At 42.0% G+C, this 18,039-nt stretch overlaps 2 protein-coding genes across 3 annotated transcripts; one reads left to right on the plus strand and one right to left on the minus strand.

Moving 5' to 3' along the window:
• The first annotated feature begins 267 nt into the window (after window positions 1–267).
• On the plus strand, window positions 268–1,552 carry rmi2 (RecQ mediated genome instability 2). Its single transcript, XM_061750399.1, has 2 exons — window positions 268–553; window positions 1,159–1,552. The coding sequence occupies exons 1-2, from the start codon at window positions 268–270 to the stop codon at window positions 1,329–1,331; spliced, it is 459 nt and encodes a 152-aa protein (XP_061606383.1). The 3' UTR covers window positions 1,332–1,552.
• zc3h7a (zinc finger CCCH-type containing 7A) lies at window positions 1,450–15,911 on the minus strand. 2 transcript variants are annotated; one of them, XM_061750365.1, is made up of 23 exons: window positions 15,751–15,911; window positions 14,751–14,859; window positions 13,656–13,695; window positions 13,364–13,567; window positions 11,630–11,788; window positions 10,392–10,472; window positions 9,614–9,667; window positions 9,491–9,530; window positions 8,971–9,290; window positions 8,624–8,873; window positions 8,250–8,278; window positions 8,029–8,167; window positions 7,788–7,946; window positions 7,466–7,671; window positions 7,134–7,234; window positions 6,866–7,047; window positions 4,867–4,940; window positions 4,651–4,781; window positions 4,477–4,582; window positions 4,292–4,400; window positions 4,089–4,222; window positions 2,981–3,144; window positions 1,450–1,991 (listed from the first exon to the last, which is right to left on the minus strand). In XM_061750365.1, exons 2-23 carry the CDS (start codon window positions 14,819–14,821, stop codon window positions 1,802–1,804), a joined length of 2,943 nt encoding a protein of 980 aa, XP_061606349.1. In that variant the 5' UTR covers window positions 14,822–14,859; window positions 15,751–15,911; the 3' UTR covers window positions 1,450–1,801. The 2 variants fall into 2 exon arrangements, with proteins under 2 accessions (XP_061606349.1, XP_061606348.1); XM_061750364.1 differs by having other exon boundaries at window positions 8,971–9,293; window positions 15,751–15,910.
• Window positions 15,912–18,039: the final 2,128 nt, after the last annotated feature.

Consider the following 18,039-nt stretch of genomic DNA (forward strand, 5'->3'; position numbering starts at 1 on the left):
TAAAACTTCAAATTAAAACAAATAATTTTGCGGCATGCCTTTTCCACAAATGCACACATTTTCGTGCGAGTGTCGTTCAAAGCTGTCGCATTTGTCCAACTAGAAGCTCACAAACGGTTCACTCGACTTAACTGCCTCTTTTCAACGGTAGTTTCGCTTTTATTTTGAATGGCGCACATGCAATGACGTGATTGACGTCACTAACACGGAAGTGCATCCTCACGCGGGAAATGGAAAGTTCAGTTGTTGTTTATAAATGACAGCAAGATGTCGTCTGGCGTAATGGACAAACCAGAAGACGCAGCCGGTGAGGGGAAGCGCGCCCCGCCGGTGAAGGTCCTGTCCGGCCAGCTGAGGACTGCGACGGAGGTACGGGGGAGCTCCGGCTGGCTCGTCAGGGATCTTTCCCTGCCGGTCTTGCTGGTGTGGATGCAGGGCACCGTGCTGGAGGTGCAGTTGGAGCTCGGCACCGTGCTGCTCATGGACGAGACGGGCACGTTCACAGTCCAGGGCGTCAACAGTGTGCCTAAAGGGAAACCGTGTTTGTCTTCGGGTAAATAAAGCGAGAGTTTGTTTGGCTTTCTTTTCGGCCAAATGTTTGTGGACTATTTAGATTTGTTTTATATTTCAAGAAAAAACGGTAATAAGCCAAAGTAGCCTCTAACTTCATTCGTCCAGCTCCGACCACCAACGGTACATTTTATATATAAATGTGCTGTTTGCCGCAACCCTGGAAACGCATGTACCTGAAAAACAAAAACAAAAAACTCCCTGTGTGTCTGCGTGTCTAAGGGTTTGTTTGAACATTTTGGCATGCCTGGCTCTTATTTGGAGAGCTGTGCGAACTCGCAACTGTCGCGTACTTTGCAGTTTGCAACTTCTTGTCACATTCCAAAAACGTGTTAGGTTCAACGAAGACTAAACAGACCATGTGTGAATGTTGTTTGTCGATATGTGCCTTGCAGTTTGAAGTCCGAGGTGTGCTTTGTCTCTCGCCCCAAGTCAGCTCGGATAGGCTCCAGCATACCCATAACCCAAATAATTCCTTTTGCACATAACCCTATATGAATAAATGGAATTTTTTTATAAGTTGTATTTTGTGACTTCACGTTCACGCACCTGAAAATGACACTACTTTTTAACCACCCCTTCACCCAGGTAAATATGTGATGGTGATGGGCGTGGTCCAGGCAGTCTCCCCGGAGCCGGTGGTCCGCGCCGTCAAGCTGGCCGACCTCTCCGAGCACGCCACGCTGCACAGACAGATGTGGAAGCTGGAGGTGGAGGATCTGCAGCGGGTGCTGGCTCGTCCCGCCTCTGTCGGACCATGACAGCTGGAAACAAAACAGACCTCACCAGACACCTCGATTATCGTATGAATAAATTCATTAGTGTGTTAATTTATGCAGATAATGTTCTAATTACAAAGCACAAACAAGCATACAGATGTACTTAGAAAAAAAACAACTTTATTTTGTGTGTTGCCTGTTAATTTTGGTAACACTAGGAGAAACCCGACTTATGTGGACTGATTAAAATTAATTTCAAATGATTTGGCTGTGTGTGAGTGTTAAAGACTGTCGGGCAGACGGGACAAAAGGCTTTACAACATGCTACTTCCATCACCCTCTTCACATGAGCAGTGCATAGCAAAGCTTCTTTGTTAATGCTCCCGTTTGTTCGGCCAGCGGCGAAGCGGACGCCGATCGTCATGCCATGATCCATTCTGGCTTACTTCCCAGAGACCTTCGAGATCACCTCGAGTTAGAGTACTGCTTCTCTTCACGTGATCTTCATGCCATTACTTGATGTCCTTAAGAAGAAAACTGTATTTTCCAAAGTCATTGTCGTTGGGTGCTATAAGGTGGTCTTTTCTGGCTTTGGCCAGTTTCATCAAAAGCACTTCCCGCCGCTCCATCCACTCCCGGAGCTCCTGTTCACCGTGGGCCAGCTTGCACAAGTCATCTTCCGTGCACGTCCCTACGAGGAACCTGTACGAACACACCAGTGAGCGTCAGTCGGTAACACTGCTGTAATGGCTGCAACACTACAGTTGTATACATTAAAGATGTTTGGTGCAACATACTTGTGTGGAGCTTGGAGGGGAATGCGATGCTATTTGTGAACATTACTGTCCACGAAAACCAGATATAGTTTTACACGAATAGTTTGATACAAAATGTCCTCTAATAGTGGCCGAGCGTGGTAATTTACTGAACTGCAAGGTATTTCACTATGATAGATTGCACGTTAAGCTGGACAATATCCAACTACATCATACACTTATGTTTTGCAATTTTCATCATATGTGTAGCTATTTATTCTGCAACCATCCACTATTTTAGCCTCCATTGAAAAAAGATAAAATGTTGGTAGTTATGTCACTGAAAACAGAGGGTTTCTTAAAGAGGCATTTATGTGGTATGTGCAGCCGCACAGGGCGGCATTTCCAGCGGGGGCGCCGAAGAGGGGTCTCGCACAGGGTGCCATTAAAGCTAGGACCCGTCAGAACCAAAACGAACAATCTGTACTAAGCGGCCCTAAACATGTAGCAGAAAGTGGAGCAAACAATTTCAATACAAAAGCACATCTTAAATGATATTGAAGTTGTGGAAAGCAAAGACTTCAGGAATTAGAAAAAATATTTAAAAAAATATATATATATTCTCCTGCTTCGCCACCCAGTGTAAAATTTTGTAGTATAATGCATGCAAAGGACATGGACTGCGTCGTCTTAACTGTGGTACATGTGGCGGACCGTGTAAAACCCGAACGGTGGGCCACAAATGGCCCCTGGGCCATAGTCTGGACACCCCTGCTGTAGTTAGGCAACAAATACAGGATAAGAGACTTCTCATTGTACTGGTATGTATGCAATTAGCACTCAAGTCTGAAGATTGGAGCTAAAAGCCCTTGTCTAAGTCTAGCCCTCCCAAAGGGTTAAAGACTAATGTGTGTTCTGTGTTCCCACAAAGCTCACCTCTCACAGACTTTGAAAGTGCCGGTGGGAAATCGATACTGCCAACAGTTCTGATCGTCCTCGCAGTTGAAGACTCGGTCTTTGTGTTTTTCCGAGGTGATGTGCTGCTGCCACTGCTTGTCGCTGTTGCAGTTCTTACCGCACAGCCAACAGTGATTGCCAGCCTGGACCGAGCACAGTCATCATCATCATCAGAATCATGCTAACAAGGTTTGGTGCATGACTATAAGCAACGATTGAAATTATTAAAAATATATATATTTACATTTTTAAATAAATATTGAAATACAATACCTTGGGTCCCTTGAAAGATTATATATCAATCTGAATCAATATAATTGACCATTGTTGGCTATTTGAACAGATTTTTCCACTCTAAAGTGGGGGTACACCCATAGCAAATAACTTCTTAATTATTATTATTTATTTTTTTTATGTGAAAGACCCCACACATGACAAGAAAAAAATATATGCTCTTATAGTGTGTACATGAGATCACCAAAAACGCGAGTCACAAATAGGCATCCAGACTGCCATGAAATAAATCCAAAGAAGAAATTGTAGTCGACGGAATACAAGAAGCTAGGCTAACTGTTAGCTTTTCCGGTATATCCATTGTGGTTGCAAACTATTTCTCTCTCGTCCTTTTTGTGGTGACCGACTTGAGAGACACGTGATACAAATACTAAGCACAACCAGTTGTTCCTATTTGCGTCCGGCAACAGTGCAAGCTTCCTAAATGGTTACCGTTCCATTTCGTGTCGCAATCACGGAGTCCATTGCTAGGCCAAACTCTGTGTTGACCACACAGATAGGATTTGCCATATTAATTATTAAACAGGTTATTTTTTCCAAGCAGAATGGGGGAAAAAAATTAAATAAATCACTCAACAGCCCCCACACCACTGGGTAATAACTAAGATTAATATTTTGGAGACATTTGAGAATCGGGACTGATCGCCAAGAAGGGGAAATTCTTAAATTAGGCCTGATTGTCGGTATGTGTGTACCCCGCTTGACCCTATTGTCAATGACCCGTTATCCATAAAGGAAATTGCTTTCTATATACAGTTGTCCACCATTGGCGTTCTTTTCGCTTCCAACTCACCACTTCTTCCACGTAGTCTGTTGGCATGTGGATCGGCTTGCCGTTCTCCCTCACAGAGATATTAGCGTTCTCCTCACCCCAGCCCGCCTTCTGAGACTGCAGCCACTTGTCATAAAGCTGATCTGCATCTGCAACTAAATAAGCACGAAACACGATTGTTGGCGTCACATCAGCCATTTGAGGTCTGCGAGGAAAGAACTCACTGTTATTTTCCTTCATGAAGGTCCAAAGGTCTCGCTCCTCCACACTGTGAGCAAATGTGCAATTGCCAATATACTGACACTTCTTGCCGGCTGCCACATGCATGCAAATCTAAGAGAGAAAAAAAAGACGCTTAAACTGGTGACTTTTCCTTTTGATTCAAATCTCCTTATTGTTGGCTATGTACCTCAAACTGAGCTGGGATCGGCTTTTTGGTAGGAAGGGCTCTAATCGTTGTCCACTTTTTCCTTTCAATGGAGCTTACAAGAACCACACGCTTGTCTTTGGCCCACCTGTAAAGAGAAAACTAGTTTAGCACCAGGAACCAGTCCTGTCACTTTATGCCCACAGATCAACTTACGTGTGCCTTGCTTTGGCTGAGCAATACTTTTTGTTCTTGTCCGCTTCACTTAGCTGCCCATTTCTCCAACACTGGCTACAAACAAACATCATCTTCAAATTTTGAGGCCCGAACCGTCTTTGGCCTAAAAACTGATGATCACATTGAAAGGACAAGTTTAAAGCGTTTTTTTTTTTTTTTTTTAAAACAGCAGAAATACAAAAAGTAAAGTGTTACCTGGGCACGTCGCAGTGCAATATTTGAGTTCCAATATGTGGTGGCCTCTTGAACAATACTTTCATGACTAATACCTGTGTGATGCCAACAGAAATAACTCAATATGAATTCCATATAATGTCAATTTTACTCCCAGAAAATGGTGTGATGGTAAATCTCTATTCATTGAACATTTTTCCATGTACACCTGCAGAATTAAAAGAGATCCAATAGAAGAGTTCAAAAGGGTAGACCCATCAACCAAGGTAGAGAAGAGTTGTGTAAAGTATCATGGTTTCCGCCACCTTTCTTTCTAAATCCTGTTAACACTATTTACGTCATTACACGATACGAGATGCTCAAAATATTATAAACCGTGTGTGATGTTCAACACCACTACAAAGTAAAATAATACAAATACTGCAAATGTATCAGTTGGCTTTTGTCCACACTCTGGGCTCTGCTTCTGCAAGTACAACCCCAATTCCAATGAAGTTGGAATGTTGTGTGAAACATAAATAAAAACAGAATACAATGCTTTCCAAATCATGTTCAACCTATATTTAATTGAATACACTACAAAGACAATATATTTAATGTTCAAACTGATAAACTTCATTGTTTTTAGCAAATAATCATCACTTAGAATTTTATGGCTGCAACACATTCCAAAAAAGCTGGGACAGGTGGCAAAAAAGACTGATAAAGTAAAAAACCGACATCAATGTGTAAAGGATATCACCACATGGGCTCAGGGACACTTCAGAAAAGTAATGTCAGTACATAGTTCTAAATACAGTTCTGCGCTACATCCGTAAGTGCAACTTGAAACTCTACTATGCAAAGCAAAAGCCATTTATCACCCGCCGCCGGCTTCTCTGGGCCCGAGCTCATCTAAGATGGACTGATGTAAAGTGGAAAAGTGTTCTGTGGTCCGACGAGTCCAGATTTCAAATTGTTTTTGGAAATTGTGGATGTCATGTCCTCCGGGCCAAAGAGGAAAAGAACCATCAGGACTGTTATGGACGCAAAGTTCAAAAGCCAGCATCTGTGATGGCATGGGGCTGTGTTAGTGCCAATGGCACATCTGTGAAGGCACCATTCATGCTGAAAGGTACATACAGGTTTTGGAGAAACATGCTGCCATCCAAGCAACATCTTTTTCATGGACGCACCTGCTTATTTCAACAAGACAATGCCAAACCACATTCTGCACGTGTTACAACAGCGTGGCTTCGTAGTAAAAGAGTGCGGGTACTAGACTGGCCTGCCTGCAGTCCAGACCTGTCTCCCATTGAAAATGTGTGGCGGATTATGTCGCGTAAAAACGACAATGGAGACCCCGTACTGTTGAACAGCTCAAGCTGTACATCAAGCAAGAATGGGAAAGAATTCCACCAACAAAGCTTCAACAATTAGTGTCCCCAGTTCCCAAAAGTTGATTGAATGTTGTTAAAATAAAAGGTGATTTAACACAGTGGTAAACATGACCCTGTCCCAGCTTTTTTGGAATGTGTTGCAGCCATAAAAGTCTAAGTTAATAATGATTTGCTAAAAACAATAAAGTTTATCAGTTTGAACATTTAATATCTTGTCTTTGTAGTGTATTCAATTAAATATAGGTTGAACATGATTTGCAAATCATTGTATTCTCTTTTTATGTATGTTTAACACGACGTCCCAACTTCATTGGAATTGGGGTTGTAGAAGCAGGTAGCTGGCCACAGCGCACACTTGCAAGTGATAGGACAAAAGCCAGTCCGCCGAGTGACACGGAAGAGAGGCTCCAACACCCGGTTTTCATAGTAGCGAAAGTTGGACTCGACATTAGCCCAGCAGGATATACGTGGCAGGATGTGGGCTAGTTTACTTGCATGGGACCAAAAACAGGCTGATTTCAACTAGACAAAAAAATAATGTCTCCTTTAGGTCAGAAGGACTATGTCAATATTGTGGAGGTCTACCTAATTACTTGTACTTCTGTTTTGTTTTGTTTTTTTCAATAGAAGAGGAATCTTACGGCACTCGTGCTGCAACATCCAGACCTTCAGCTCGATGAGACTGTGAGCGTAGAAGCACTCGTCCTCTCTGACACAGCCGTACCGCACTTCGTGTCGACACAGGTCGAGTTGGCAGAGGGGATTCAACATTCGGATTTTTGAATATCGGACCGTGTTCTCCTTTAATATGTGGACCAGGCACCTGGCAGAAAAACGGAGCAACTCAATGAGAGAAACCTGTTTGCTTCAGACTGCTTCCTGGATGAAGAATAGCCGCCAAGTACTTACTTATGTTTCTCAAAGTCGTGCTTCGTTACCGGATGAGAGCAAAGCGACGGATTATCTTTGTTGGTTTTGCTGATTATTCTAGGTTTATGGTCAAAACACACCTGAAGACAAAACATGCTCTTTTAGTCTTCCAACTCGGCACTAAGTCTGCTTTCAGATGAACAACAATCCTAGTTGCTGACATATGAACACCACTCTGACTGCTGCTGGTTATTTCTCAGAAACACAAAGAGGGCCTCCTTGCCACATCTGACATGATGAATCACTACTTGGGAAGATAAGACTGTCAGTTTCACCACCAACACGCTGATGGAGTGAAGCCGTATACTCACTCCGCACAGAAACACAAAGATCTCCGGGTGCTCCTGTAAGATCTTCTCCACAGTCAGCCTAATGTTGGAGCTGGGCCCGAAAGGGTCGAAAAGAAGCTCCCGAGATATAAGGCCTATCCGCTCCAGCGTCCAAACGTCGATTTCCTCCTGACAGTATGCAAACGTGCAGTGGCCAGGATAGAGACAGTCTTTTCCCACAGCCACCTCTGGGGAAAAAAAATGTAAAAGTGTTGGAGATGAACAGAGTGTGTTCTCAGGAATTAATAGAAACACTGTTGGCTAATGAATAATAACAAATGAAGTTCTATACGAGCAACTGCACCTTTGCAAATGTAATAAGGTCCAACATATTGGGTTTTTGTCGGTCTGGGCCGAATGAGCCTCCAAGTTTTATCAAGTGAATGCTTGAGTCTGCCAAGTAAAGTGTCTTTTTTGCATTTGTGCTCTTCAGTATGAAGCGTGTAGTCCAACACGCCAGGTCCTGTAGACACAGAGCACATTTTAGATGAGACAGCTGTCGTCCACCTTTTCCTCTGGACATAATTAAAGGACACTCTCCTTACCTGTTCTGGTGTAGCAGACTGAACATGCCTGTTTGAATTCATGAGTTTCAGCTAAGGGGTTCTTGGTTTTGCTGACAGAATGGCCCTTCACCTCAGGCATGCCCACAGCCATTCCCATTGGCATTTCACTGTTGTCCAGCTGTGTCCAAAATAAGATTACAGGTGAAAAGTGAAAACAGTCTGAACTCACACAGTTGTCAAAATTTGAGACACATAATTACCTTTGGCATGAATGTATTTGAAGAATAATCTGAAAATGTAAAATTAAAAATTAATACATGATAAATCACTGAGTGCGTGACGTGTGTCTGTGTGAGTCGCAAAGAGGCACAGACACGTACACGATTGCAGCTGAAGGTTTCACAGAGAGCACTCAATGCACACGCCAACACAGCTCTGCAGCTGGAGTGTGGGCTCATTTTTTAATCGTTTTAAAAACTTTATTTTATATACCTGCAGAATTTTTTTTTTTTATTCAAATTGGAAAGCCTTAACACAGTTCCGTTAGTTTACCCCATCTTCAAGGCGCGATAAACACCTTATGTTTTGAAATCATAACGACCCTTTAGCAAATCATGAGGGATAGCTATCATACCTGTTTTAAAGTCTGATAACGAGGGGCTATCTAGGGTGTCCAGGGGCTGGGTCAGGGTTTCAAAAGTGTCCATCCCAAAATAGACACTGGATCCTAATTGGTTATACAGCGGCGGGAGATTGATAGTGCACTGCTGGGTGCTGGGCAGGAAGGGGTTGATGCGAGACGGCATGAGGAATGGACTCGGCATGGAGGTGGCCGAGGGCATACTGGGTGGCCGAGGAAGAGGGCACTTCATTGTGGGTAGGACCTAGGGAGACAGAGAGTTAGAAAGAGAGAATTCAACATTTGAGTCACTAGCGAGATCCTGTGGGAGGGTGCAGGTGGAGTCATTTCTGCACACTAACCATCGCCGTTTCTGGGCTGGCCTGGTCTAGCAGGTCATCCAAGTCGTTACCGATGATGTCCCCGTCTAAGTCTTCGTTGGTCTCAAACAGGGAAAGCGGCTTACTAGATCGGGAGCCATTCATATACGTGGATATGGCGAGAGGGGTGGGTGAGGGCGCAGACACGGGCAGAGATAGTGATTCAAAACCTGGAACCTCTGACAGAGACATTGGTGGAATACTGCTGGAAAGCGGGAGCTCATCTACTGCTGTCTTATTAAGAGGTGGAACAAAGACTGGAGTGGGAACCAAAACACTGCTGTCCGGTACCAACTGTGGCACTTCTGGGACAAAAAAAACAAAAACACAAATAAGCAACAAATAAATAAATAACATATACTAAGTGTATTAATAATAATAATAAAAATAATTCTAACTTTATTGTCAGGATGCTGACACACTCAACATACTGAACATAATATAGAGTATACTGTTCCAAAAAAAATTACACCAAAAGTCAGAAGGATGGTTGAACACTTGCCAATTTCTATTTCTTCAACTGAAGATGAGCTTTGGGATGCCTAAACAAATGCAGATAAAAATCTATGAAATAGGGCATTTATTAGGAACATAGACATTATTAAGTATTGGGTACTGTTGGCACCTTGTCACAAGTGGCATCCTGATGACTTGATCCCTGCAAAACATTCAAGGCCGGCTGCGAAAACAAAAGAAAATAAGAGGACCCTCTGCACATTTACGGTCCGGCTTTAGCAAATTCACTTATTCATTAATTACATTTTTTTAATTTTTTTTTTTTTTGGGGGGGGGGGGTTAGTCGCAGAAAAACGCATCTATTTGTGATTTTATGTAAAGTGGCAAAAAAAGTCTTTTTTAATTATTTTTGTGGTAAAATACTGTCTATCTTACGTATGTATTGTAGCGTCTCCTTAACGTAGCCAACGAATGGTAACTGTTGGTTGTAAATACGGCAAAAATAAGATCAGACGAGTGGCCAACGAAGCAGTGTTGCTTTTCACCAGGAGAGGCTGCTCCAGGAGCGGCACCATCAATATAACTCCTGCACTTTGCTGTGCAGTCAAATGTTCATTGTTTTTCACCGGCCTGCACCGCTACAGTAATTCATTATCACTATCATCATCATCACCAGAATTGTTTACTGTACCTTGTGTAGCTACCCATTTACATATAAGCAGTTTACTGTACTGTATTTTGAAGGGTACAGCAATGTCTGAAGATGTTTTTGTTTGAAACACCATTAAAGTGTTTTGGGATCATATTGTGTGGTATAGTTATGGTTTAAAGTGAGGCACTTTTAGGGGAACATCAATTTTTGTGAGAATTTGTAGTAGTAGAGGAGGTCCACTGTAGCTACTTAACAAGGAATTCAGACTCGACTTGTTTTCGTGCTCGACACTTACCTTTGTCCTGACGTAAGCTTTCCGAATTTTCAGTCCTAACGTTTTGGCGAGGTCCTGAGTCAGTTGTATAACACTGGGATCCTGACAGAGAAAACACATTCTGATCTCTCTGATTTAGACGAGGTACAAGGTTAATTCGCTCGGCTTATTTAGCTAAAAATGTAAATAAAATAGTAGTTCATTAATAGTTCAGTATGATGCAGTCTACATCTACTAGAAATGCAAGGTCTCAGAGAACAGATGTATTGGGCTCGGGATATTCCAGCTGTGGATGTCAAAACTGAGCATTATCTTTTTTTATTTTTATTTTTTTTATTTTCTCTTGTATTGTATCCCATTAAAATAATAAAGGACTTGGGAGTACCTAATATTGTGGCAACGGGGTATTTAAACACCACAACAGGGTGGCCATATAATTGTGGGATGCCCAACCTAGTGTTGGACTTCAGTGCTTTGTTTTTCTTCTTCTTTTCATCGTCTCATTCTCGGACAGTGGTTCTTAACCTGGGTTTGATCAAACCCCAGTGGTTCGGCGAGTCAGTCTCAGGGGTTTAGGGACGATCAAGGCGCACACACAGTCTGTGTCCATTGCGTTCACCCCACGCGTACGACGCTCTAGGCCTTTTGGTGTCACCAAATCATAGAAAGCCTTTGTGATACTCAAACAATTTGTTCCAATGTATCTTTGTGAGCACTTCTTTTTGAGGATACTAGATATAAAAACGAAGGAACCCATTTTGTTGCGAAAATGATACGAGTGGCACTTGCCAAGGTGAAGCCGAGCATTCCTGTACCTCTCTCTGTAAAGGCAACAGCAAAAGTTACATTGATTTGCAGTAAATATAGTTAGGTTTTTGATTTTTGAGTGAAATACATGATTTGTTGGTTTTGTTCTTTGAACACTGATTTTATGTGTAACTGAGCTTGGTTGATTTTGTGCACTGAAAAATGTACCTGTATTTTGAATTCAGAAGTATATTCAACATTGTTAAGAACCACTGTTCTAGCATCATTGTTAGGGTTTTATGCATGTCAGACCAAGCAATGTTACTGTATCTGCTAGCTCACATGAGCATCCATCAAAACCAGCTAACACCACCACTTTCATTTCAAGCAAATGTTATTTTGCCTATGCAAAAGCCACTTAAATGTTTCACTGGAGTCTTTTCACTCAGCCGCTGGCCTCAAATTACTGACTGAGGCAAAGCAGGAGCATTTCCCAGTTGTGTTTTACTTACCTGAGGTACAGCTAGAGAGCATTTGGCCACAGCGTCGTAGGCCTCTTGATGCCTCCCCATCTCCTTTAAAGACTTGGCTTTTCTGTACAGCACTTTATAGTTGCCGTCATTCAACTGCAGGGCCTTTTCACAGTCTTCTAGTGCTTGATCATACAGTCCCTGAGAAAGAGACATTGTTTTAAGAAACGTGTCAATAGTAGACCGATTAGGGTGTAGTTATATAGACATTTTACAAATCAACACGAAGAGGAACAGGTTGTTCTTTTAAATAAACAACTCGTCGTCAAACATGCGTCACACTTGCCAGGATTTAACACGCCGGGTTCAAAAGTAGGGATATGTTCCCGAACATGAGGCATGTCCAGTGACGCTTTCTTCACAAGAAAGCGTGAAATCTCGTTACAAAGAAAGATTGTTGGGCGTGATGTGCCAATCCCCCCACATCTCCACCACCTTGTTGGCTGCCATTAAGTGCAATATGAAACCACACGTACGAGAACCTTTTATGGGTTAACACACAAACAACAATTTCTAAGGTTTAAATCAAGCATTTTCTAATTCCATTTTGAAGCTATTCAAGCATCTTACCACTGCGGTAAACTTCATAATTACCGTATTTCCTTACATAGAAGCTGTGGCTATATTTACTCAACTGCCCAGCATACTGAGACGCATTAGGGTCACATTAGCTTTCGTTAGGGGCTGGGGAACTTTTTTTCTCCACTAATCTATATTTCCTAATCCTAAACCTTTCTCAAATACTGTTAAAAATACATAGAACTAAACTCCATTGTGGAGATCAAACTTGGGAAACAAACTTGCGGTCTTTGAAGGTGCATTAACAGGTCCAACATGTTTTCCGAGACTTGGGAAATTTGTTGAAGCACATACGGCAAATACTTGGGTTCTGACTACTACGCGATTTCTATCTCTGTTCTAAACTTGGTGCCAAAATGCTCCCATACCGCTGACCTAAATGAGCTTGGAGGGTCCGCAAATTCAGAGTCATTAGTCGTACTAGCCATGTTTCTTCCTCTTCTCCGGTTCGCTCTCCTCACGTAAATGAACAGAACTAGCATTAGCGGTAGCCACAGTTTTATGTAAACTGTCACAATTTCAGTTTCAATACATTACAGACTTCGCATACATAGTTTTATTATAACGTTGCATTTATTTATTCAACTGCGCAGCCAGCAATTAATCATGGCAAAACATTTATTATAGTGGAGGCCATTATGTAATTATCATCTGATTATTGTTCCTTTATCACATTACAATGTAATATTTTCTAACTTGTGAAGTTAACATTTAAAAAAGAAAATATGTTGCTGAAGTTTCAAAATGGAGGTAGACCCTGCTTGCCTGGCTGAGTTGATATAAAAAGTTACAATTTTAAGTACTTCTCGTGCATTTTACAGGTCGTAAACACCCTGTTTGGTGTGTGACATTACTTCAAACAATGCGATGAAGAGTCCATAGAAGTGGCATGATTTGTTTAAATATGCGATAATGGAGCCTTTCCACCGAAGTCAAAGCAGCGTTCCATTTCGGTGAGCCACAAACAAAAATCACCATGTTATTGCCTTTCCAGATTGGCACGCCACAACGTAAGTGGTTAAAATAGCCCATGTGTTTCCAATTCCACCTACCGGTACTTCATATTTCATATTTAGTCAAGTTGTGGTTTGGACACCAACTGTGGAGGAGTTTGCAGACATACCAAAATCAACTCACCGGAATGATGTTCAGGCATGCAGCGGCTCGATTTGCATAAAGCTTCTCAAGTAAACCCACTGCAACGCAGATGTCCTCCGAATTGGCGTAATCGGCTATATTCAAGGCTTCTGTGTACATCTCAACGGATTTTGTCCATTCGCCCTCTTTAAACACGTCGTTGCCTTCCCCGAAAAGATTCCGAACAAGATCCTTAATGAACATCTGAAAACCAAAAAGACGAACAATGTTCATACTCGGGAGTTGGTTGGTTTTTCACAAGTTTAATAACGTGGATGAGTTTATAGCTTACTTCATAATGATCTTGAGTTCCAGGATATGGTAGTGTTGATCTAAGAGAAAAAAAGTATTATGTTATGAATTGTGACTTGCTTGTCACGTTGGGGTCTAACTAAGCGTACGGTAAGGTATTTCATTAGACCTCTAGCTCACTGGTGGGAACGCCCCAGAGACTGACGAGACTAATCAGTCGCGGCAACTCCGAGACTGAAACATTGCTTGCGCTCTCACCAGGAAGATGTCTGGGAGACGTCTCCGGACAATATGACAGCCAATTCTCCCGGAAGTCACTGATATAGGCCTATATACAGAATATATATTATAGTATTTAAATCAATATATAATTTGTGTGTGTGTGTGTGTGTGTGTGTCCCGCGTTCAACCGGCGGAGCGCGGACATCCAGATAGTTCCCGAATGACGAAAACATTTTAACCTCCACAATGTTGGGGCGATCGTTCGGATATTTTCAGAGGCTGACGTGGGCATACATAAAGCTGTCCATATACATTTTGGTCACCTTGCAGTTTTGTGACATTAAGCTACTTTAAGGTTTTTCTCTATAATAAAGTGGCGTCGCCAAAAGGTCTCTGCGACTCCTGGGCGACCCGGCTTGTCTCCAGGAGACGTTTCCGTAACCAATGAAGACTTGAGTCGCCCTCAGGTCGCCAACTAGTCTCTAGGCCAGTGAGACAGGGGTCATATGTTTGCAAAATTCAAAGCTGGAAACTTTCAAAGGAAATTTATGGGTAAAGAAATTGCGGGTCTTGTCTCTTAAATGCAGCTTTTCTTGGAAGTTGCAGGCTCTTCTTCTGTCTCATTATTTGGCTGCTTCGTTTTTTCAGAGAAGCTATCTAAAGATGTTTGTTTTTTACTAATTTTTTGCTAGCTTGTGGCCTTACGTTTTCGATCGGATCTTGTGACCGAAATGAGCATTTTGACAGAAGCACAGCCACCTCATTTTCTAAATAAAACTTTTTAAACACAAGTGTTCATTACTCAATATGTGGGAACTAACCAATTTGAGCTTGTACACTGAGCAACACAACAAAATCTCTCACTCCAGATAGCGTCAAGCACCAAACGTGACTGTTCGCCGTTAACACTTACTGTATAAACTGTAGACCTTTCTGAATCTCCTGCCAGCGACTCTTCCTGTCCAGCTGACCAATCCGAGACATGACTGTGTGCTCTTGTATCCACTGTTGGGTGTCAGTGCCTGGGAAAGAACACAACACAACAGGCTTTTATTCATTCATTCATTCATGATAAGACGCTGACAGAAATAGATACAGTCCAGCATCCACCCTCAATTATGATACAGCACAAAGGCCCAGTGGTAGGCATAAATTATATTATTTCCCAAATTTTGAGGACTTCCGTGTTTAGTAGTGACGTCACACGCGTCATGCTGGAACAATGTCGTTAATGGCATTTTTAATTGGCTGGCGACAATTGAAAAGATCGGTTTAAAGTCCAGCAACGGGTACGGCACCGGTCAAATGGGTGCTAGAGTAACTTTGTCCACCTTTTTTTTAATGAACTAAATAAAAACGCCTACCAAATGTTTGTACCATTTTACGCCTCATTTCTTAGTAAACCTGATGCAAGTTAGGGGGTGTGAAACGGACTGCAGTCGGGATAGGTTACGTCTCTCCCGATGAAAGGTGCCACATTTGACTTTGTTCGGGTAGACGTTTCGGAGTAACAAACTGTCAGCACGGTTGTTCTTGACGACGACAAGCTGACGTTTTGTCCGAGCCGCTGTTTGTTTAATTAGGTGTGCTGTGGGTGGCACACGGAGGGCTCGTAAGTGGACGTGTCCGACGATGGACGCATGACTTTAGCGCACGTGTGCTAGACCCACCAATGTATTTAGCATTTATGATCCCATGGCAAATCACAGCGTTTACTTCAGCGGACGGAACTAGCAGCATGGCGCTACCTGGCGTAGTTTATAGGAAATAGACTGACCCCCAACAAAGTATAGGCATGTCCCAAGTTTAAGTAGTTCTCCTTCGCAGACAATAGCGATTTATTCTATCTTCCCCCCCACCCCCATTTGGCCGGCAAATATCCCTGTTTTACACAAACAGCATTGGACACTTACATGAATGAGTGTGTGAGCCAAACAAGCCCCCAAGCCAGCAGCATTCGAGGGTAGGAAGCGATTTTTCGATTTAGCTAAATAAAAAAAAAAAATGAAATAAGCTAAATGTGTAAAGCCAAAGGCCGCATAGAGCTTGTTCTTCTTCTTTGCTGAGTAAACAAGGAGCGCACTCAACGCTGATAAAGTGCTGCCCCCTAGTGCGAGGAGAAGGACTAGCACATGGCAACGCCTTCAGAATTGGTCAAACATGGCCAATAAAATGCATTATTGACTGAAATCGAGGCTATTTCAATCCAAAAACATCTTAACAGGTCAAGTTACATTTGAACATAGGACCACTTATTTGATAGCAGGTTGACAATTCTGACATCCATTTAGCATCTTTTCTCATGCTATGAAATAAGGTTTATGTTTAAAATGTAAATGGGCCTTTTACAATGTATTTGTTTGAACTAGATTGAGTTCAGTAAATATCGCCACATAATGCTTCAAATTCAACATACGACCATTTTCAGCTCTTTAATACCCATAAAATGTCTTGAGACACTGTTGTGGCTACTCATTTGGAAAAGTGTGTTTTGTTTTGTTTTGTTTTCCCCCAAAAAAACAATTTTTATTGGGACGTTTGTTCAAAACAAAACTAAGTTGATAACTTGAAACTTACGCTGACTGTCATTTGCGTTGACTGTTTAGTAAAAATATATTTTGGATAATAATTTGGGACTCAGTTTATATTGCTATCTTTTCAAATACAGAATAACAATTCTCAGTTTTTACATGAATATGGTGGAATAGTGACATCAGCCTCACAGTTCTGAGGCTGAGGGTTCGAATCCTTCCTGTGTGGTGTTTGCTTGGGTTTTCCCCACGTACTCTGGCTTCCTCCCACATTCCCAAAAACATCTGCATGTTAGCTTAATACAAAACTCTTAAGTTGTCCTGTCTTTGGCTCTACAGTATTATGTGCCCTGCGATTGGCTGGCAACCAGTCTAGGGTGTACCTGCCGCTCACCGGAATTCAGCTGGGATAGGTTCCAGCGCACCCGCAATGGGCAAAAAGAAAATGCATGGATATAGTTACAGTTTTCAGTGGCAGACAGCACAGTGGTTAGCATGTCTGCCTTACAGTTCTGAGGTTTTGGCTTCAAATATTGGCTAAACTCCTCCTGTTTGGCGTTTGCATGTTCTACCTGTACTTACGTGGGTTTTCTTTGGGTATTCCAGCTAAGTGGGAGTATGAATGGTTGTCTGTTTTCTATGAATTCTGCCCTCACCGTTTTGAGTTTCTGGGTTTGACTCTTGGTCCCCGGCCTCTCCATGTGTATTTCTCTACGCGTGCCCAACAATTGACTAGACGACCAGTCCACGGTGTACCCCGCCTCTTTCCCAAAGTCAGCTGGGAAAGGCTCCAGCTCACCCGCAACTCTGATGAAGATAAGCATTATCAAAAATGGATGGATAACTTATTTTTACACTTGTGTAACAATGAAGATTGCGACATGACCTTCTTATGCCACCTTTTTTGTCATCATTAAAGTTAAGACTGCAGGTTTCAGCGTTTTTTTTTTTTCCATGTTACAATGGTTACTTTATTTCTTCACATGCATGGCGGCCTTCTCCTTGTTTTCAGTGGCGTAGACCTGCATTCCACAAGATAACAGAGAGGATTGTTATGTCATGCGATAAGTTCGCAGGACAAAATGCACTTACCAGTTGTATGCATGCAACAAAATGTGTGTGTGTGTGTGTTTTTTAACAATCAGATAGATACACAGTGATTGAGAGATGTTCAGTGAACATGTGATGGATATGAAAAGGAGTTGAAAGGAAGCTGCTTATCTCTAATGAGGAACTGGTACTCTGTTATCAAAAACATAATAATAATCAAAAAAGAAAGCAACAGAGCCTGATATTAGAACATAACATATGATGATGTGACAGAGCTGAAAATGTACTTTAGAAAAAATACAATAACAGGATCAAATATGACTGGATTTGTCAATAAGACAGGCTTCAGTGGTGAACTCAGATAAGTGCAGTCATTGGAAGTAAATCATTCTGACAATAATAATAGATGTTGTTTTATGGAAGGCGAGTGTATTTTATTCACAAAGTTTCCAGGTTTATTTATGATGGAAAAGGATGAGTTCAAATCTCACTCTACCAGTTTAGTTTGGTACTCTGTTATTACATTTGTGGTAATGTATGTAAACAAAAAGAAAAGAAAACAAAACAAAAAAAATGCAAGCCAGCCAGTTTGACAAACACTGGATCGGCTTAGCTGACCAA

Source organism: Phyllopteryx taeniolatus, chromosome 16, assembly GCF_024500385.1.
Source record: "Phyllopteryx taeniolatus isolate TA_2022b chromosome 16, UOR_Ptae_1.2, whole genome shotgun sequence".
In the NCBI taxonomy this organism is placed as follows: Eukaryota; Metazoa; Chordata; class Actinopteri; order Syngnathiformes; family Syngnathidae; genus Phyllopteryx; species Phyllopteryx taeniolatus.

What these genes read in the sequence shown, in the direction of transcription:
- rmi2 (XM_061750399.1), top strand. Translation starts at nt 268, where the DNA reads ATGTCGTCTGGCGTAATGGACAAACCAGAAGACGCAGCCGGTGAGGGG. An exon ending in GAAACCGTGTTTGTCTTCGG is followed by an intron (nt 554 to 1,158) that starts GTAAATAAAGCG and finishes CCCTTCACCCAG; the next exon opens with GTAAATATGTGATGGTGATG.
- zc3h7a (XM_061750364.1), bottom strand. Translation starts at nt 14,821, where the DNA reads ATGTCTCGGATTGGTCAGCTGGACAGGAAGAGTCGCTGGCAGGAGATT. An exon ending in GATGTTGCAGCACGAGTGCC is followed by an intron (nt 4,941 to 6,865) that starts GTAAGATTCCTC and finishes GGCATCACACAG; the next exon opens with GTATTAGTCATGAAAGTATT. An exon ending in ACTTTCAAAGTCTGTGAGAG is followed by an intron (nt 1,992 to 2,980) that starts GTGAGCTTTGTG and finishes GTGTTCGTACAG; the next exon opens with GTTCCTCGTAGGGACGTGCA.